Consider the following 22,735-nt stretch of genomic DNA (forward strand, 5'->3'; position numbering starts at 1 on the left):
CTTCAAATACGAGAAAGTAAAAATGCTGTAAATGGTTTTAAGAATTATATGCTGTTTGGGAAAGTAAAGTGAGTGATGAAAAGACAACATAATCTACATGTATATAAATGAATGAAAATAATTTACTAATATATTGTGCAACTAGCAGTACCCGCACAGCGTTGCCCGTGGCATAACATTTAAGAGGAAAAATTAGCTTTAGACTTAAGTCTAGCCTCCACCAGATATGACATGGGAATGTCACGCGTGATCAAAAAGATATTTAGAAATCCTCAAAAATAACTACAAAACCATTTTTTATAGCACACATTCAGAAATATTCAAGGCTAAGCTTTGATATACAGTCATTTGGCGCCTTGCGAGATGGGCAATTTTTCGGTGGCGCTTTGTTTGTGGTTACATGGTCACCATTTTTTTTTTTTTTTTTACTGTATGATACTGTATTTCGATCTTTCCTGTTCATTTCCCTTGATTTTTTCCTGCTGCACATACTCTTTCTGCTTACTTTCATTATTTTCGATTAAATTTTTTTTACATGCATTTCATTTTACTGCATTTATTGACTTTTTTTCTATATTTCCGTTTATTTGCTGCAGTGTTCCTCGGAACTTTTAGATTAGAAACGCTATTGTTGCCGTTCTCGCCACATTCGGCCATTTCGCTAAAATGTGGCGATAAATTATTTTTTGGCGAAAATAATTGTATATCAAAGCTGTTCCTAAAGCTGAACAACAGGGACAGACTATAGACATTTTTCCTATTGAAACCGAAGCATCATTTCTGTAATCCACGCATGGATCGAAATTCAGAGCGGTATACTCCTTTTGGGACCAAATATCAGGAACGTTTGTTCTTTCACTTCTTCTTCTGTGTCTCAAATTTAAATATCTTTCTCTGTCAGCAGACAGACGAGATTCATTTTGTCTCTGTCATTCCACTGCAGTGCGATTTAAAGAGAGAAGGTTACTTCGGTCAGCAGAAGACTCCCCTTTGAAGAAAGTATGGACATTCTTTCTCTGATATTCGCTAACCTAACGTTTCTTTCCTCTACATTTTCATTATTGAGCAACAAATGAAGCGTTTTGGCATTTAATGTGCTCCGGACAAAGTTGAATTTCCTTCTGTTGGGGATAATGAGATTTGAATCTCTGCTTAAAATCAGACGTAAACAAAGAAATGTATCTCATATGCATACTACAGCTCTTGCTATTTGCACATGCGAAGTGTGAGATTTCTGCTGACGCGCGGATAAGTGCAAAGCACATATACTGCTGTTTTGCGCATGCGCGAATCGTAGTAGGAAAATAATTAAAATCGTAATTATAACACTCCATTTTTTATTTTGATATGACTTCAATATACTAAAATCTTCCCCAATAAATGTCCTACAAAATAGCACAAAATTCATGCAAGGTGAGATGCGATAAATACTTTGTGGACAATATCTATGAATGGAAAAAAAAAAATAGAGCGATGGCCTAAATGGTGATAAGTCGTGAAATGGGCGGCTCCTCAAAAATTCGGTGTCGGCAGGTTTAAAATGTTAATTTCTTCATTATAATTTCATTATAATATAAATTTTTACTTTCTCGTATACAGAAAATACAGCAATCGATAAAAAATTCGAACTCGAGATTCTGACGAATCTTCACATTTTAGACCTCCCTCAATTCGAGAAGCATACGTTAGGAAAATATCCGTCTGTCTGTATATGACAAAGATAACTCAGAAATTCTTTAAGCAAGGCGGTTGAAATTTGGTTCACGGTCTTTACACCAAATTTGCTGATTTCTATCACATTTTGGAGTAAAATCTGTTCAAAAGAAGTCCATCTATCCGGCTGCCCGAATAAAATTTAACAAGATAAATAACAAACAAAGTAAGCTAGATTGATAAAATTCGATACATTGATTCAACATCTATAGAGTAGACATCTATGAGCCATATCCAACTATGGATTGACTGTCTACCGATCTGTAATTTTAGAAACAAGTAAAAGCGATAATTTAAAAACGCAGTGGCTTAAATATATCAAATTTGGTATGCGATTTTGTGACTGCAAGTGTGGTTTTGTGCCAAATCTTTGTTCCAATCGGTTGGAAAAACGTGTCTAAAGCTCAAATTCGATTTTTCATTACGATTAACTGCAACCCAGGGATTAAATAGCCAAATAACTCGCCGAGGATTAAACGATAGATTCAATAAAAATGCTGAATTCACGCCAAAAGTTAATATTTCGCAACTATTGTATGCCAGTGCCATGCAAGGCGTTCTTTGGAATTACAAGTTTATTAGAGAATACGCGAGAAAGTTTTGTGGAGACAACTAATGCTGGTTTTTTAAAATTATTATTATTATTTGTACCACCCAAATGCCTCCAATTATAGAGTCGAGGTACTTAGATAAATAAAATTGTATTTTTTACCCTCAAGTTATTTGATAAATAAATATCCGGGAAGTCCGGTCTGGGGCATTAAAATATTCCTGACCATTCTGAGGATGTTGGAAAATAATTCGTTGCTAATCGGTTATAGATTCTTTTTTCTATTCATTTCAGGCAGGGAGGAATTTCGATGAAGGAGTGAGCTTGAAATACATCAAAGGCCTTCTTGGCGCTCTTGACACTAAGAAATACAGGTTGCCATATATATCGCACGAAGTTCCTGCGGATCTTCCCGAATCTTTCGATGCCCGAGAGCGCTGGCCACACTGCCCGACAATCAACGAAATTAGAGATCAGGGAGCCTGTGGATCCTGCTGGGTAACTACGCTATTCTATTCTTCTGTAACTTTTGATTAGAAGCTGAAGTGTAATGAGATAGTAATAAATGTAATTCAATAAGCTAGCAGTCTTTGAAGACCAGCTTGTTCGTTCAAATTATTGACTTTTTAAACTGTTAAACTATTAATAAGGAATTCAATTTTTTAGTTTGATTAATTATTTGATAAAAATGAAAAACATAAATTTCATTGAGTCAATCAAAAAATTACTGCAAGGATAAATTAAAAAGAATGCATATTAAAAAATGATAGTGGAAGTTAATATCCAAACAAAACAATTATTTTACTTTAGTTTTAACATTAGTAAAAGCCCGAGATTGTATGTTTTGATAGAGAAATTGAATTTGAATTCCATTATAACATTACAACTTTTTTAATAAATTAAGTTAAGAAATTTTCTTAAAAATTACAGAAAAATGTAATTTATATCATTAAAATAATAATTTTGTGAGTTTTAATATAATGCAAAGATCTTTTATTTGCGATAATTATTTTGAAAGATATGGCCATCAATCTCCACAGTAAGTCATAGCCTACCATTTGGAGATAGTTAAGCCTATTTTCACTCTCGACTAAACTATCTGATGCCTATTTCTTGATTTCTTTTACATTTCTTTTTCTCTGAATAAATGAAGTGTTTGATGACCTCTCTTTAGAACATTTCTAATAATATTTTGAAACTCCATTAAATAGCGGAGTGTTGAATTAAGTGCTGGTTTAAAAATGTTTTATGTTCCATGAAAGTTTTCTGAAAATTCTGAATAAGCATGAAAGCAGTCTGAAAACTCTCATAGCTATTTGTTTATATTTGACTGTTGCCATTCGACAATAAGTAATAAGAGTGATTTCTGTAACACGAGTATTTCTGCATATATCAAAGTAAATTTGTCATCTATAATTTGTAGTCAAAATTGATATTTCTAATGCGTTAAACAATCAAACGATTGAAATTTGTACCAGTAAACATTTCCCTAAAGTATTTAAATTTATTTCTTAAAGTTACAATCATCTTTGCTTCTTTTCTTTTCGTATTTTTGATGTTTTCCGACCATAACATCTCAAAAAATGGAACAATACTTTTAATTTATGAAATTCTAAAAATATCTATTCATTGATGTGATTTTAATTGATGAGATGCTGATTTGCAATTTTTAATAGCAGCTATTATAATATGCACGCGAATTACATTTAATACATTGCTCACAAAAAATAAGAGTCATTTTAAAATGATTATAAAGTAATGTAAAGGACTATTTGATTTTTTCTTTTGTTAAACAAGGATCTGAAAAAAGCAAACGTTAATCTACAATAAAATTATTCTCTTATGCGAATACAGTTATTGTGACTGAATAGAAGTCATTTACGGAAATGTTAAATAGATGCATATCAGATCATACAAAAATGCATGCATCGAACAGTGTACTTGTACTTGAATGAAAGAAAAGAATTAAAGGATGTACTCTTTTTGTTCCTTCATGTTAACAATAATATTAGTCTACAGTTAATGTAATGTTGATAATGAATAGACACAAAAATTCACCACTTTTCAGAAAACTTCAAATAAAATATCTCTATTTCGAATTCTATTTTATTTGACACGAGCCAGTGATCAACATCAGATATCGGAAAGTAGGAGAGATATTACGAATCTAATAAATAAAAATGAGATGCATTTTATTTTGTGGTTTTTCCCCCTTGGAAAGTATTTGTTTTGGTATATCATATTGACAATAGTTATGACTAATGCTTGCTATTTCATTGAAACTGAATCAATGAAATCAATTCGTCAGTTCCTTTTCACCGACAAAAATGAAGTGGTTTACTTTATTACAATGTTAAATGATAATTCTATTTATTATGTTAAGAACAGTTTTATGGAATAAAAGCAATACGAACATAATGAAATAAAAGCAAGAAATTAAAATAATTGCTTTTTTTTCATATTTTCTTAAAAATATAATTTAGTTCTTATATTAGAATTTTTTAAATTTTATTTTTCATTTGCTGTGGAACATCGTATAAATTATTTTTAATTATACTGGGATCCTTCGTTTTTGTTGTTAAACTGGAGTAACATTTTTCAGTTTTTGTGTTATGTTCTTTGAATTTTGTGTTAATAGATTTTTTGTTATCTTTCCGAAATAAATTAATACTAATGCATCCTAATATATAGGGAACAAAAATTTATATTTAATAGATCTCAGTGCGGTATAAATTAAAAGAAGAAATAATTTTTTTTTATTATCTCAAATTTTTACATACGGAATCGATAATGGAAGTTGGCATAGCAAAAATGACAAATCGGAATTAGAATCCTGATTACCTAATCAATTACCTTTTAATGGCACCATTATTAAGGTTCATTTACATATTAAACAGAATAAGTGTATGGCTTTTAAAATAACACGCCTTAATATGATTTTAATGGCTGTCACAATTTACTACTTAAAAATTCTCTATTGAGAGAATTGTTAATATTAAATTATACATAAGATGCTTACTAAACATAACCAAAATTCCCAGTGATCGAAACAGTCGTGAAAAGCGGCTAGTTTGAAATAATATAAGCATCATACCATAGACAAATAAATATGAATTCATTTGTATATATTACTAACAGTACCTGCGCAGTGTTGCCCATGGCATAGCATCCAAGAAAAAAAATTAACTTTAAAGTTAAGTCTAGCCTCCACCCGATATGACGTGAGCATGTCACGCAACATCAAACAAACATAGAACTATATTTAGAAATCATCAAAAATAACTACAAAACAATTTTTAAAGCGCACATTTAGAAATATTTAAATTCTTAAAAAAGTAAAAATCTGATATGTTCACAGACAAAAGAACTCACTAAATAGAAAAGCTGTTTTAAAAATTTTAAATATACAAAAAAAGTCATTGTACCCATTATTCTACACTTCTTTATGCACAGATACTGCTGTTTTGCGCATGCGCGAATCATAGTAGGAAAATGCTTAATATCGCAATTATGAAACTCCGTTTTTTATTTTGATATGACTTTAATATACTAAAATCTTCCCCAATAAATGCCTTACAAAACGATACAAATATCTCCAATATCAGTTAAGCATTTCTCGAGTTTTTCTCATTCAAGCATACAGACGCTTTCAGGAGAACTTCATTTTATAATGTATAGATTATATTTATCATTTGAATACGTTGTCAATACAACTTGTCTTTTAATGCTGTAACATTCCCCGTTTCCCAGTACTGATAGGACATTGTGTTGTACTGATTCATTGTGTCGTCGCTGTTACTTACTAAACTCCTCGAGATAGCCAGATGGTAGATCTTTCCACATGGGTGGTCTCGCATCTGTTCAGTAGCGACTACAATGAAAGACCACATATGGAATTCCTTGTCCCAGAGGTATTGATAGTACCTTCAAAGAGAAAGGGGTGTTCAAACGTCTGGATGCTAGATGTTTCTCTTCGTGAAAGGACCTACCCACGACCCACTAGCGCCGCTGAAAGAGCATATGGCTGAACCCCGATTGACCGAAGGAGAGCTCAAATGACCAATGTAAATTAAGAGGCCGAGATTGTCGCCTAAATAAAGCGCGAAGATTTTTTTAGAGAGGAGAGAAGAAAGGAATTGCAGGAACTGTTGGACTACGCCCACGAGTTTGGAATCTGAGAAACTACCCCTGGAATGGTCGTGTTGACGAGATAAAGAACTGAGTTTCAAGAAAAACCTTCGATTTTGACTGTTGTATCTCCTACTACAGATGTAAATAACTATGTATTTAACCAAGATTAGAACAAGTTGTTTTTTGTATATATAGGGCTGTAAAATAAAGAATTGTCTGGAAATTCTGCTTCGTTATTTGATCAGTCTAGATCAGGACATTACAATGTATATAAATACATCAACAGTACGGCACGCACAAAGAAATTTATGGGTAAGAAAGAATAAAGTTTAGCAAAAAGAATCATGCTCAGTTAATTATCGTAAATATAAATGTAAACTTAAAAATTAAAAAAAAGTTGGAGCTGTAATAGTGAATGGCAACCGTATAGCATATTTTTTTGCTTCTTTTGGTTTTTTATTACTTTATTAATGAAGTGATGAGTTTTTTTTTTAAGAAAAAAAATAACAATCTGTTTGTTGCAGGCCTTTGGAGCTGTCGAGGCTATGTCCGACAGACACTGCATTCACAGCAATGGAAAAGTGAATGTTGAACTCTCTGCTGAAGACTTGGTGGACTGTTGTAAGACTTGTGGATTGGGGTATGTGCGTGAATTTACTGTGTTTTTGACAGATTTATTCATTTCAGTGCCAATACTAGTATGAATTCAGTGTGTTTTTGACAAAGATATTCATTTGAATGCCAGTGCAGTATGAATTCACTAGGTTTTTGATTCAGATATTTATTGAGTGTTCGAAAATCTCGGAAATTTTCCTAAGGATTAGTTTTATTCTGGCTACAGAACCACTTACAATAAGGTTCAACAATGGTTCTGGAATGTTTTGGCTAATTTTAAAGTTGCAATTAAATATTTTAGTCGAAAGAATTCAACTCAGTTAAACTTCGGAGTTAATAATTAATTAAATATCACTAATAAAAGAATATTCGCCACGAACATTAAAGATGATTCGCGAAAATGACTTTAATGCATATTTTGAAGATTGGATAGAATTTTGTTGGAAATGCATAACAATTGAAAAATATTACTTTGACAGTAATGTAATGAACATTGGCAATAATATAGTATATTTTTTTTATTGTTGTCACTAGTTCGTTTACTAGTTTGTTGTTTACTTTGTGTAAATGACCCCGTAGTCGACCCTCGGTTTTGCCCTTTGGTGGCTAGTGATTTTTTTTTTGATGTTTTCGACTGGATGAGTTATTCTAACTGGAACACCTCAGACGGCACTCTCAGGGGGCATCTTTTCAGAGAGGGGGCACCTCAAACTGGGGATGAGAAACTTCCGGTATGGTGGTTGGGTCTCGCCTTCCTGGTGGGTGCAGAAATGGTGTGAGGCCGTTGACTAGATGTGCCTCCTACAGGAGAGGCTGTGCCGTGGGCGGTGATTGCCCTAATGATTCATCCTCAGTTCTCTCCAATGCTATCGTGGGGATCCGGTCATTCAGACTTATCCGCATGCCTTTGTGCGCAACGGCGTAGCTGTTTTTGATTATCAGACAAGTTACTCCGCGACAATCTATCTTTTTCCATTTGGCATCGATTTGGGAAATATTTGAATTTTTTTATCCCTTGTTTTATGATAGCACAGTCGCCTTTTACGACCAGCTGGTTCGCCGGGATCAATAGTTGCTGATAATTTTAAATGTTTCTTCAGCAAAATATTTTTAAACTTCAAATTTTGATAGACATATAAGTTACATTATTCCAAAAAATTTGCACAGTTCTGTTCACTGTGCTTTGCATTTCCCTAATGTTCTATCTACATCTTTACACATTCGATTACTTCATTGGAAAAAGCAGCAGTATTTTAAAATAGATGAATTAAAAAAATTTCACCGTTGTTTGATTTTGAACTTAATTTTAAGTACAAAAAATATCAAAAATTTATTAAAAACACGCCTTATTCTGAAAACTACTAAACATGGAAAAATAAGACGAATCTTCATATCTTCATCACGACAATTGAAAAAAAAAGGCAAGATGAGATGTTAGTAACAATAAGGAAAACGGTTTGTTTCACTTTAAAAATGTCTTGTTTTAAATACGCTTAAAATATTTTAAAAAATTAATTGAAAATAGAAAAAATTATATGTCAAAAAATTCTTAAGTCTTAAAGAACTTTAAGATGCTGTAAAAGTCCTTTTTGCATTGTAATTATTAAGAAACTTATTGCTGAAAAACACAAAATCGCTGAAAAACACAAAATTTTGATCAAAATTCTAATTAAAATATCCCCCCCCCATCTCTTTATTAGCAGAAGATATTGAACGATATTCCCTGGAAGCTGTTCAATATTTTGAAAGCCAGACAATATCGGGAAGATATCATAACAATGTTTTGAGGCATTTTGTTCTAATAGGGACAGGCTAAGCCGAGGCTCACATTTTCATTCTTGATGGTGTATATATACCAAATATTTCAGTTTTAGCACAAACGCCAGAGCTATTAGATTGTCTGTAGAGCGCCAACCTTATCCTGCTATTAGTAAAGACAAAGAATGCTTTTTAATCATAAATCTATTCTACTACTTCAGCCATTTAACTGAATGCTCTGGCAGTACCCGCTGGTGGAAGAGGCGGGGGGGGGGGAGGCTGCCAGCTTAGGTGTCGCCTTCGTCATCCGATCACGGCTCAAAATTAAAAAGTCAAGGTCCTTTCCCAAATAGTTCTAGTGGTGCTTTAAATCGTGGTGTTAAAATGAATAAACTTAGTTCTAGAACTAATGGCAGCTGTTTCATCGTCATTTTTTTTCAGATGTGAAGGCGGGCACCACGAGGCTGCGTGGGCATATTGGGTCGACAAAGGCATCGTCACCGGAGGTCTGTACAACTCCCACGTGGGATGCAAGCCTTACTCCATTGCTTCTTGCGAGCACAACGCCACTGGAAAGCTACCTCCGTGTGGGGACATTGTTGACACCCCACAGTGCACCCACACTTGCGAGAAAGGATACAAAGTCAGCTACCGAGCCGATAAGCATTATGGTAAGGTCTTTGGATAAGGCTCAGATAAATACATGCTGTAAGAAATAGCGTTTATTCAATTCAGAAATCGGCATTACAGGGGAAAATATACAAGAAATAACAACTTCTATTGTCCGGATTTCTCAATTTTAGTATCATGTTTTACAGATTTCTGTTGTTTAAGAGCATAAATATTTTTATGGCAGTTATTTAATTTGTGCGGCTATGGAATTTTAATTCTAACTGCATGCCCTCACCTAAATGTTAATGCGGAATCATCAACGAATGTCACGAACGAAAATAAATAAATAAAATAATTAAAAAAAAACTGAATAAATTTTTAAACATAATTTCAGTGGTTTCTGCAGCTATAATAAATGGCAGAAGTATCTCTTGCTTGGATCTCAACTTGTTTGCCCAGTTTTTACTTTCCCGTACACGAAGTACACAAAGAAAAAGCATTGTAATCACCATCATAAAAAAATTTATCTCACGATTTTGCTCGCGAAATTTGCTCGCGATTTTGTCGAATCTTTATGTTTCAGCAGAGTACCCTCGAATCTGAAAAGATTTCACATTTTTGTGTCAAATAAAACAACATTTTTAAAGTTAATTCAACCAAACTCTGCAACACAAACCGCCGAACTTAGAACAACCAAATATGTTGATTTTACGGGCAAAATTACGATTTATATTTTTCAAAATTTTAATAAGATTTATAATTAAAAATTAATCAAAATTGCCATTTTTATGTTTCAGACGTCTCTGAGTTCGAAAAACACGTTTCTGGAATTGTGTCTATTTGTTTATGAGCACCATAATACAAAGAGTCTTTCAGTTAGGTAGTTGAAATTTGGTCTTTATAACAAATTTATAGATTACTCTCAAACTTTGAATTATTCAGATGAAATCTTTTTTGTTTGTCTGTCAGAATAGATGTGAAAAATTTAACTACAAGCATAAAGAGCTACCAGTTTAGCATCTAAAGAGTAGATCCTATCAAATTTTGAATAAAATCCGTCAAGGATAAGCAAGTTAAATGAGGTAACTCAAAAATGTAATGACTTAAAAAATAAAAATAACAATCGCCTTACAGCGAATGAATCGCCAAATACCGCATGCTAATGTATTTTTACTAATTATTATTCGTCGATGGCATACTATTAATGAAAAAGTAACGTTTTTCTATACTACAGTATGAAGCACACAACTCCTGTTTATAAGAGACCAGCGGGAGTTGGCTTCCCAAATCTTGGTATTGGCGTACAATATCAACTTTTGGCGTGAATTTATCACTTTTTGCTGAATCTACCAAGTCATACTTGGCGAGTGTTTAGGCGATGGATCCCTTGCATGCAGTTAAGAGCATCCGAAAATCGAATTTGTGCTTTAAACACGGTTTTCTCAATCGATTGAAACAAAGATTTGACACAAAGCTGCAGCTGTAGTCACAAAATCCCACACCTAATTTGATACATTTAAGTCATTACGTTCATAAGTTATCTCGTTTCCTTGTTTCTGAAAGTGCAAACTAAAAGACAGTCAACACTTTGTAGGTTTTGTCTCAAACTTTGACAGGCGTTTACACTACAGATGTATAATCTGTGTAAGCCTATTTTGTTCTCTCCGTTCTGTACTTATCGTGTTAACTTGTATTCGAACATCACGACACACGGACTTCCTGTGAATAGATTTTTTTACTCTAATCTGATAGAAATCTGCAAATTTTATTATTTGACACAAAATTGACATTTGGCATTTAAAAAAAACCTCCCCATCAAAATTTGACATTTTGAAGTTGTGGCCAGAAAATAATATTCCGAATTTCATTGACTTAAGTGTTGACGTTTAGGAGTTATTGTGTTTACATGCATGCAAAAGATTGTTGACCGACAGATTGTTGACCGCTTGAGAGACTTGGTTCAAAATTTGAAAAGGATCTATATATTAGATGCTAAGCCACCGTATCAGTTTATATTTACCTACTTATATTTAAACATCTAGTCAGACTTCCACTAAATGGATAAGAATCTACAAATTTGGTCGTAATTTCGTATACCGAATTTCAACCGTGTATCTTAAAGTATTTTTGAGTTATGTTTATAGACAAACAGACATCAGGTCAAAAATATGGTGTTTTTTAGACTCAGGGAGACTCGAAATGTGGAGATTTGACAAAATTTCTAGTTCAAATTTTTGATGACTACAGTACTTCTATACTTCGTGTACAAAAAAGAAAAAAAAGAAAAAAAAAGTCTAATTTAATAATTAGATTATGCATGAAACAAAATGTTAAATAATTAGCAAAAGAATTCTTCTTAACCTTATAAGCAGTAATGACACTGTGCCCCATTTTGATTATTAGTCGTTTACTGTTGTATTTACTGAATTCTACGGATTAATCGCAAAAAAAAAATGCTGAAGATCGCACATTAGACTTAATAGATAAATTGGGTTAGATCGCCAATCTTACCCAAAAAACAGGTATTTGGTGTGAACTGAGTATTTTTATTAAGTCTAACGTGCGATCTTCAGCATTTTTTTTTGCGATTAATCCGTAGCATTCAGTAAATACAACAGTAAACGACTAATAATCAAAATGGGGCACAGTGTCATTACTGCTTATAAGGTTAAGAAGAATTCTTTTGCTAATTATTTAACATTTTGTTTAATGTATAATCTAATTATTAAATTAGACTTTTTTTTGGGTAAGATTGGCGATCTAACCCAAAGTATACAGCTTTGCCTATTTGAAGCATGGGGTAAGGAGTGCGTGAACTCGAAGTTCTTAACCTCCAGACATAGCGAATGATAAGAATGGCAATTGGTTATGGTCACAGTTTTATTCGGGAGGAGGCGACAATAATATGGTTATAAGTGAGTTTGCAAGAAAGTTCAAAGAGACCATCCTCATTAGTTTATCGACGAATGATTTGTATTTAAATGCAATCAATAATCGAATATTTTGCAGCAAATAGGATAATAATTCCATTTTTTTTCTCTTATTTAGGCAAGGTAGCTTACTCCGTTAGCAGGCATCAAGACCAAATTAAAACCGAAATCTACAAAAATGGTCCTGTGGAAGGAATTATAATAATATACGAAGACTTCTTGACGTACAAATCAGGTGATTATGCATTTCGTATATGATTTAAAGTAAACGTGCCATTGCATGCCATATTAGAAACTTCGAAGTATATCAGCACATATATGCTTATACTCTTGTATAAAACAGATTGATCTCCATATTCTACTTATATTTATTAAATAATATGCTTCAGAAATATCTCAGTTTAACACGAACCAATAATCCAATAAATTCAAACTAATTCTTTATCGATTTATTTGTTGGATAAATTATCCAACTCATTCTTTCATCCGATGAATTTTTCAAAATAATTATTCAAAGAGCAACTCAATGGATTTTCAAAATAATATTTAATTTCGGTTTAACACATTTTCACATTGTAATGCCGGGTTTACACTCTGCCAGTTATAAGACGACCAGCAGGCAGCGCATGCGTAGAAAGGCTGAAAAATGTTGTTCGGGCCATGACAAGTAATTGCCCCGACGGGACAACAAATATGCCGCTGTATTCTATTTTTTTTCTTACTGCGAAAGCGTTTGAGAATTTGGCGGGTTTTTTTTGGCGTGAAAAAAAATAATCACGTATCGTAGATTAATTCCGACATTTTTTACTCTTTGTTCTTTCTGATGCAATGTTTTCTTTTTTTCCTTCTTTTTTTTCATTTCATTTGCCATTTTATTTCTATAGTTTTCCAGATTAGGTATGTTGACCTTTTTTATTCTTTTTTTTATTTTGCCATGTTTCTTTGTGTAAATATACATCATTTTAATACGATACGCTGAGAAAAAGAAAAATTCATTGACGCCAAAACGAAAATTTATAGCCAAGCATGGAATGCCTGAACCTATCTTATGAAATTGTGGCAAGCATAAATCAGTCCCTTTCTGCGCATGCGCTGCCTACTTGCCGTCTTATAACTGGCCGAGTGTAATCCCGGCATAAAGATCAACAGGAACATAAAATACATCGCAAATTCTAAATTCATCCTTTCATTTCAGTTCATTTTCGACACAGATGTCTTCTTTTTATTATTTATACATTCATCTAAATAATTGTGTCTCGTGCTAAAATAAACAGAGAATCTGAACAACCAATGGGAAGGGCTTGATATTTCTTATCTAGTAGCAAAAATAAATAATATTTCTATTACTATAATTTTATTTCTTTTTCTTTGGGTGGCAACAGTTTGCATTAATCTAACTTTCTTGTATGTAAAATACGAGGTTATTATAATGAAAATTCGTCTATTCAGTAGGCTCCTTGGCCAGTTTTATAGCTCCCAAGAAATATAATTTCCTTAATGTATAATTCTAGCCGCCTTTGGCGACCACCTGATTTGTCAAGGTAATTAGGTAATTGTTTGCTAAAGTCCTCAATTAAATACATTATGCCGCTTGATCTAAATAGTATCTTAATAATAGCAAAATATTTTCTTAAATAATAATAAAAAAATGTCTTTAAGCTTCGAATTTTGTTAGATATGTAATTCACATTACTTTTACGCCGTTCTGTTCATTTTACTATGCATTTCTCTTATTTTTTGACAATTTTCCAAAAATTCATAAATAACAGATACACTCCTATTTCTAACCTTTTAATAGTATAACCTAATTTGTAATCTAAAACAATGCATAATGCAGCAATTTTTCCAATTAATTAATGGCATCTTAAATGTAAATGCAAATTTTTTATAAATTCTTTTTTAGAATTAAGTAGATATATCGCTAGCTTCCCAGAAAAGATTTGTAAAGACAGAAGTAGGCTCTTGGGCCTGTATTTTTCAATATTCATTATTTTTTTCCTTCTTTTTTGCATTAATATCGAAAATAATTGGGATTGTAAAATAAAAATAAAAAAAAAATCGTTCAGAGGAAGGAACCGTTTGGAGGAGCGCCAAAATTATTAATTTTTATTAATTACTTTGGTATTCCTCCAGAATTTTATGTTTTTGATGCTTTTTTTAGTTTTATTACTAAAAAGATACATTCAAAATCAAACATTCGAAAGATACATTTATATATTCAAAAGATATACATTCATTTGTACATTCAAAAGAAATGTACATTCAAAAGATACATTTATATATTCAAAGATATACATTCATTTGTACATTCAAAAGATACATTTATATATTCAAAGATATACATTCATTTGTACATTCAAAAGAAATGTACATTCAAAAGATACATTTATATATTCAAAAGATATACATTCATTTGTACATTCAAAAGAAATGTACATTCAAAAGATACATTTGGATTCTACAACTGATGCATTCAAAATTCTTAGGTATCTTTGTATTTTTGATGCAAAATATGACTAAAATATTAATACAAGAAAAGAAAAAAATCGACAAAAAATTGGCATCATTAAAAAGATAATATTTAAAATTTTGAGATGAAGTAAAATTATTTTTGTATTGTATTGTAATATTTCGGCAATTATAGTGGAGAAATGCCAAAATTTTGCTTAATTTTTTAAATTAAAATTTTAATTAAAATTCAAAATATTCTTTCCGAGGTGTATATGTGCCACAGTGTATATTGTAGACTGTGGAGCACTAACATACAGACACACATAAACATTCATTCAATTTTGTTAAAAGTAAAGATAAAAACAATTGATGCCCTCTATGAAAAATAATAGCTTTATTTCTCGTTAATAGGTGACACAGCAGATTTTTCCGTATTTGCTGATAAGTAAATTTTAAAAAAAATTGTTTCTCATTGTTGTTAAAACTGATATTCAATAATTTAATAAGTTCTAGAACTAGATTTATAGTTCTAAACACATAGAAAAAAAATGAAACAATGTCATAGGAATGACTCTGCAAGAACAAACAAAAATAAAAACAAGTAGGTAGAAACAGCATTTCGTTTCTCCATTCTTTTTCCATCCCCATTCGTTTTCTGTCACTCATTCCATTTTGAAAACTGTATTTTCTACTGCGCAATGTCAAGTGTTCTATGTGATTGAGTGGGCATGAAGCGTAAAACCGTCGTTCAGATCAGAAATAGTCTGACATCCGTTTTAGGAGCAGAGTTTTTATTTTTTTTTTAAACCCATGGCCAAAAATCACATGGTGTAAGATCCGCCGATAATGGTGGTCATGTTGTTTGAAAATAATAATTTTTTTTTACATAGTCTTGTGCGAAATGTTTAAATAAATGGTTAAGGTAATGGAATTACCTTAATAACATTACCTCCTTTCTACTGCATAGTATGGAATCTTTGAAGGATTAGTCGATAATTGGAAATAGAGAGCCCAAAATTATCGAAATTTAACAATAACAAGAATGAAAAGTATTTTCCTTGATTTTTTTGTTACAATAAATATGGAAGGAGATATTTATTTAACAATAAATAATTCCTTGAAGCAACACTATTTATTAATAAAAACTGAAACTAATGTTTTTCTTTCTTTTTATTAATTTTTACAGAGCAGAGTCATAAGTGTTACATGCTAGAGCAATTATGTTTCTTTGGGAGCTAAGAATCGGTCCAAGAGCTTTCTGAATAGGCGAAGTTTAATCTTAAAAACCTTATATATAAGGAGAAAGTATTGTATTTGATAAAAAAAATTGACCACGTGATATTGATTCTTTTTTTTTTGTTTCAGACCTCTGAGTACAATAAAGATAATTTTAAAACTGCAACGGTTATTTTTATTTCTCTCTTCATTTCTAATTTTTTGTTAATATTTTTATTATAATTTGTCTAAATTTTGTAATCACAAACAAACTGTAAGTCTGTTTATGTAGATTAGCATAAGTTTTCAGTCTGTTTCTGATAGTTTGCTTTATAAGCCAAAGCTACTTTCCATTTTTTTTATTTCAAATAGCTCATTGCTTTCGGCTTTCTTTTGTCCAGTATTAAAATTCCCTTACCAAATTTCAATCAATAAATGTCAGACGTCGAACAATAGCCTCAGCGTTGGATAGAACAGGAGAATTGTTCGATGTCCCTCCCACTTCATGTTCCTTACACTGTTTAAATAACCAGAGGGCTATAGTTGCAGGGGCATGAAGCGGTGTTGTGTGAATCAGTAATTGAAAAATGTTTTGTGTTAGTCAGAGAAAATATGGTATGTGGTCTTTGAAATTTAAAAAACGTGAAGATTTTTTGAAATTTGGAATGAAATCGATTCACCAGAAGTTTTCCTGACTCTCTGTTCAAATGTAAATGAACATAATATTTATGAAACTAAGTGCTAGATGGATTAAATTTGATTTATAGTTTTAGGCAATTTTATAATTTAGGCAACACAAAGCCACTTGAACCAAAGACATCAAACTCTGGATTTTTTTTGTATAGAAGGGAAGGATGTTAACCCTTATTACAAAGTAAGAGCGAAAATATTTGTGAAACCATTCCTGCTAATTATGACTCATCGACATTCCTCTATAAAAATCCATTACTTCGCCTGCTTTAATTCGTTAGGACTGGATTTGGCAAGGAAGCAATTAAAAATCTTCTGAGGATATTAATACAACTTTTTTTCAATTAGTCAACATACATATTTAAATAATTTTAATATAATAATAAAATTGTATTTATTTGATAATTAAATAATGAATTTGGAAACAAAAACATTCGCCGAATTATGATATTTTAGGAACACCGTTCATTTTCCAGAGCCCATTCCCGGATTTTATTCTTTTTTTTTCTGTAGGTGTTTATCGTCACATAACCGGTGAAGAAATGGGACTTCACGCTATCCGAATACTCGGATGGGGAACTGAAAACGGAACACCTTATTGGCTTGTAGCTAATTCGTGGAATACCGACTGGGGTGACAAAGGTAAGATGGAACCACATATTTTTCTAAGACAAGCAGTTCATTTTTTCTTTCTTCCTTTTTTTACATAATCAGAAAACGTTTTGAAAGATGTATGACTTTTTAGAATCTAAATTGGTTGCATTTTAAAGTTATAGATTCTTCTATTAATTTTTTTAACACTTACAGCCATTGCCAAAATAATGAGAGTAACCTATTAATATTTAGCAATATATTTAGTTTGAATTAGTTTAGATGTATTAACCCCCATTTTGAAGCAACGCTAGGGCTATTTTATGTCCGAAAATTGTTGTAATTTCGTCGAGAACAACGCCTGATCTGGCAAGCTTCAGCACTATGAATCACTATGCCTACTACAGACGAATATAGTCTGTCGTAATCGATAGCACCGACGGTCCGATGAATGGCTTTGAAATCCTACAGTTCCAAAAAGTGGCTAGGATCACACTGATACGTATGAGGCGTTAAGTATCTCCGCAATCAAAACTCTACTGAGGTCGAGTCTGGTGATCGTGAGGGTCACTTATTCTTAAGATACACAAGAGGCGTTAAGTATCTCTGCAATCAAAATCTACTGAGGTCGAGTCTGCTGATCGTGAGGGCCACTTATTCTTAAGATACACAAGACGCGTTAAGTATCTCCGCAATCAAAACTCTACTGAGGTCTAGTCTGGTGATCGTGAGGTTCACTTATTCTTAAGATACACAAGACGCGTTAAGTATCCCTGCAATCAAAATCTACTGAGGTCGAGTATGCAGATCGTGAGGGTCACTTATTCTTAAGGTACTCAAAAAGCGTTAAGTATCTCCGCAATCAAAACTCCACTGAGGTCGAGTCTGGTGATCGTGAGGGCCACTTATTCTTAAGATACATAAGAGGCGTTAAGTATCTCCGCAATCAAAACTCTACTGAGGTCGAGTCTGGTGATCATAAGGGTAATTTATTCTTAAGGTACTCAAAAGGCTTTAAGTATCTCCGCAATCAAAACTCCACTGAGGTCGAGTATGCAGATCGTGAGGGTCACTTATTCTTAAGATACACAAGAGGCGTTAAGTATCTCTGCAATCAAAATCTACTGAGGTCGAGTCTGCTGATCGTGAGGGTCACTTATTCTTAAGATACACAAGACGCGATAAGTATCTCCGCAATCAAAACTCTACTGAGGTCTAGTCTGGTGATCGTGAGGTTCACTTATTCTTAAGATACACAAGACGCGTTAAGTATCTCTGCAATCAAAATCTACTGAGGTCGAGTCTGCTGATCGTGAGGGCCACTTATTCTTAAGATACACAAGACGCGATAAGTATCTCCGCAATCAAAACTCTACTGAGGTCTAGTCTGGTGATCGTGAGGGTCACTTATTCTTAAGATACACAAGAGGCGTTAAGTATCTCTGCAATCAAAATCTACTGAGGTCGAGTCTGCTGATCGTGAGGGCCACTTATTCTTAAGATACACAAGACGCGATAAGTATCTCCGCAATCAAAACTGTACTGAGGTCTAGTCTGGTGATCGTGAGGTTCACTTATTCTTAAGATACACAAGACGCGTTAAGTATCTCTGCAATCAAAATCTACTGAGGTCGAGTATGCAGATCGTGAGGGTCACTTATTCTTAAGGTACTCAAAAAGCGTTAAGTATCTCCGCAATCAAAACTCCACTGAGGTCGAGTCTGGTGATCGTGAGGGCCACTTATTCTTAAGATACATAAGAGGCGTTAAGTATCTCCGCAATCAAAACTCTACTGAGGTCGAGTCTGGTGATCATAAGGGTCATTTATTCTTAAGGTACTCAAAAGGCTTTAAGTATCTCCGCAATCAAAACTCTACTGAGGTCGAGTCTGGCGATCGTGAGGTTAACTTATTCTTAAAAATCTAGACGTGTCACTTGGTATTCAGTAAAACTGTCCACTATAAACGACTCGATTTCGCGTGCAGAGTGGGGTAGGGTGCTACACTGCGTGAAGATGAGCGCAGGCAACGCTTCTCTTTCCTGCAATTCAGTCATAAGGCAATCATGCAAAAGCGTAACATACCATTCTGCAGTGACTATACAGATTCTTACAGCTGGATATAGGATAAAGTTCTTGAAAAAAGAAAGATCTCAGAATGAAAGACGCGATGAAATCAAACCAAACAGTCACAGGAGGAGGATGCAATAGGCTTGGTCAGGACCACATGAAGGTGTGACGTCGTCCAGATATTATTGTTCTGCGTATTGATGTTGCCATGCAGTGAAAAATGGGTTTCATCCATCTGTATAATGTTCAGCAACCACTGTGCTTCAATTTGTGCCAGCAACCTGAAGCAAAGTTTCATTTTTCATCTGTATCTAATGATGATAGATGGTGAAATACCTGAAATATCGTGTTTTAGCGGATTTGTTATGAGCGAAGGTAGAACCTGGGACCTTCCCAGTAACATGACCACAATACAAAAGCAATTGCTCGGCTAGCGTAGATGTTAACTGGCTTATCAGCTTTCACCACAGACTGTCCCTCCAAAGAGTCGGAGGTGAGACGAACGATATGGCTGTTGAGTGGTGATGTTTTTATTAGCTGTTGAGTCTAATGCACCTGTACTCATTTAAGTATCGCCGAGTTTTATGGCGAACGTGTATGTAGTTGCTGCTGCTGCGTCAAGTGAGTATGACGACTTTGGTTTGCTGTGGGTAGATGGCGCCACAACAGCTGTACGAAGGTTGAAGGTTCAATGTCCGAGGTCACCAATGTTGGTGAATTGGGATGTGCGAGGATAGAACCTGGGATCTTGTGGTTCGCAGCCCAGTAACATGACCACAAAACAAAAGCAATTGCTCGGGTAGCGTAGCTGTTAACTGGTTTATCAGCTTTCACCTCAATGTACAGATACATACTCATAGATTCCATGTAGAATATGTTGAATGGACGATTCCAAATTTCAGCTTCACAAGCACTGCTACTCATTGTTGATGAATAGGCTACCAATTCTTCCATGGCAATTTTTATAATATGAACATGATCCGTGCTAAAATGGTTTGCCACTGAACGATCCTCCAAATTCCCCATTTCCTCCAAACGTGTTTCCAAATTCAGCATCCCATTCAGTTAAATAGTTATTTTATTTGCCTTAATTCCTTCCAGAGTGCAAAATTTCCGCAATGCAATAGTTGTGGATTTACCATTCTTGTAGAAAGAACCATTTAATCGCCAATGCTCAATCAATTAATTATAGCATGCTGCCGGAATCGAATCACAGACCCATTTGCAGCTTTGTGTTTTGTTGCTAACCTGATTTGCGTAAAAAATCTTTGTATGGCGTATGAGCGCCCTCTTTTGGTTACTTTTGGAACCATTTTTTATACATGGAAAAGAAATCCGAAGTCTCTCTGTTCATATTCACGCAAAGTGAAATTTTTTCAGAGCATTTGTACTTTCATTATGGATTTTTAAAGTTGACACAGATTTATGACGAACTCTATACGTTATATGAATGCATTTTGTGATCATATTATTCATCAAATCTTAGGAGAAAAAGAATTCACGGTTTTAAAAATTTTGCTTGTTAAAAAAATTCGGTATCATTTAAATTCAGGGGTATAAATATTGAAAAATATACTTATTCTTTATTAGCAAATACGTCATGATTAAAATGTATATAATAGTTTAATACATATAATAATAATAATACATAATAATAAAAAAAATAATAATTTAATACATATAATGATATTAATGCATAATAATAAAAAAAATAATAATTTAATACATATAATGATATTAATGCATAATAATAAATAATCACTTAATACATATAATGATATCAATGCATAATAATAAATAATCACTTAATACATATAATAATATCAATGTATAATAATAAATAATAATTTAATACATATAATAATATCAATGCGCAATAATAAATAATAATTTAATACATATAATAATATCAATGCGCAATAATAAATAATAATTTAATGCATATAATAATTCAGTACAACGTAAAATGTACAAATAATGCATTAATTTGACAGAACAACCATGAAAATGATAGCTTTCTACTTAAAAACGCTTTCTACTTATAATTTCTTTTTAAGTTTATGAAAGAAGGCTTTTAAAAAAAAATAATGTGATAATGAACGAAATAGAGCAAAATTTAGTTTCATATGTCTAAAAATAAAAGAATTTTTAAAATACTACAAAATATACTCCCGAGTATCGTGGCTATTTGGCCTTGTTTCCTTTTATCGCAATTAAATAAAGAAGGCAAGGCTTGTAGAAGCAAATAATCTATTAAGGACTGTTTCGAAACCTAAAAATCGTAAGTTTTGACTCTTATCTTAGGGTTCCCTTTTCATAATTTTTTTTTCTTTGTAATCATTTATCAGTGAAAAATAAAATCAGATTGAGTCAATTTTCTTAAGAATGAGGCCTACGATTTACTTTAACATTTTTGGTTTATGTTTCGTGCATTTAAGTTAGCTATTACACAATTTGTGTTAAAATGTGAACAGTTCATATCCTTTTTCTGTAATAAATTCTTGAAACGTGTAGAATAGTATTACCAGTACAGAGCCTCCTATTTTAAGTTGACACGTTACCGGTAACAGCTTCTATGATTCACCGGACAGCAGCCGTGTTCACTTTGAGATAAATGGAGGGTTTGGTACTCAATAAGAAGTGAGAAAATACGTATTATAACAGTGAGTTTTGGAATAAAAACTTTGTTATCTGGTATTGGTGAACAAAGAAATGAGTTATAGAACTGCAGCTTTTTTGTTATCGGGCCTGTCCTTCCGCCACATTAGGTCAGATATTCGGGAATGTACTATATAGTAAAATATCCATAACTTCTTCAATATTCTTTAAATATTGAATTGTTTTAACTTCCAGGTTACTTCAAAATTCTTCGTGGATCGAAAGAATGTTCGATCGAGACCGAAATCGTAGCTGGATTGCCCAGAGTTTAAATAGCTTTGCTCATCCGGCTTTGTGGACATTTATATTATTGTTGAAGCTCAACATCGAGGACTTTTATATTTTATGTGTCAATTTTTTACTACTGCCGATTTGAATATTTAGTGAATTGTACTATATTTAATTTAATAAAATGTCTTTATATATTTTAGTAGAAACATTTTATTTATTATGGTGCTTTTTGTCAAAGAATTTATTGATATATTGCTATTAAAGTAAAAAAAAATGGATTAATATAATTAAAATTATAAGTATAAAACTGAAATATTTAAAGTGTTTCTGTCTCAACTTATATTAAAATAGAATGTGCGTGTGCCTCTGTGTCTGGAAAAGCTGAAAGTGATGGTGTTCTACAGACTGGAATATTTGGCACAGAATCATAAAATTTGGCTCAAATATTTTTGCATGTTTTCTAGAAAACTACCCGTTTTCTTAAGCTTCAAACTATAGCTTGCAGAGCATCTTAAATTCAT

The 22,735-nt window shown here is 32.8% G+C and overlaps 1 protein-coding gene across 1 annotated transcript in view; it reads left to right on the forward strand.

Annotated features, from left to right (window-relative positions):
• Positions 1 to 22,413, forward strand: part of LOC129975292 (uncharacterized) — a 60,498-nt gene extending 38,085 nt beyond the window's left edge. Inside the window, exons 11-16 of the mRNA XM_056088346.1 lie at positions 2,558 to 2,761; positions 6,919 to 7,034; positions 9,209 to 9,438; positions 12,428 to 12,544; positions 17,179 to 17,307; positions 22,179 to 22,413. Coding sequence (XP_055944321.1) covers positions 2,558 to 2,761; positions 6,919 to 7,034; positions 9,209 to 9,438; positions 12,428 to 12,544; positions 17,179 to 17,307; positions 22,179 to 22,255 — 873 coding nt within the window. The 3' untranslated portion in view covers positions 22,256 to 22,413. The remainder of the gene's footprint in view (positions 1 to 2,557; positions 2,762 to 6,918; positions 7,035 to 9,208; positions 9,439 to 12,427; positions 12,545 to 17,178; positions 17,308 to 22,178) is intronic.
• The last annotated feature ends 322 nt before the right edge of the window (positions 22,414 to 22,735 follow it).

This window comes from Argiope bruennichi, chromosome 7 (genome assembly GCF_947563725.1).
Source record: "Argiope bruennichi chromosome 7, qqArgBrue1.1, whole genome shotgun sequence".
NCBI lineage: Eukaryota > Metazoa > Arthropoda > Arachnida > Araneae > Araneidae > Argiope > Argiope bruennichi.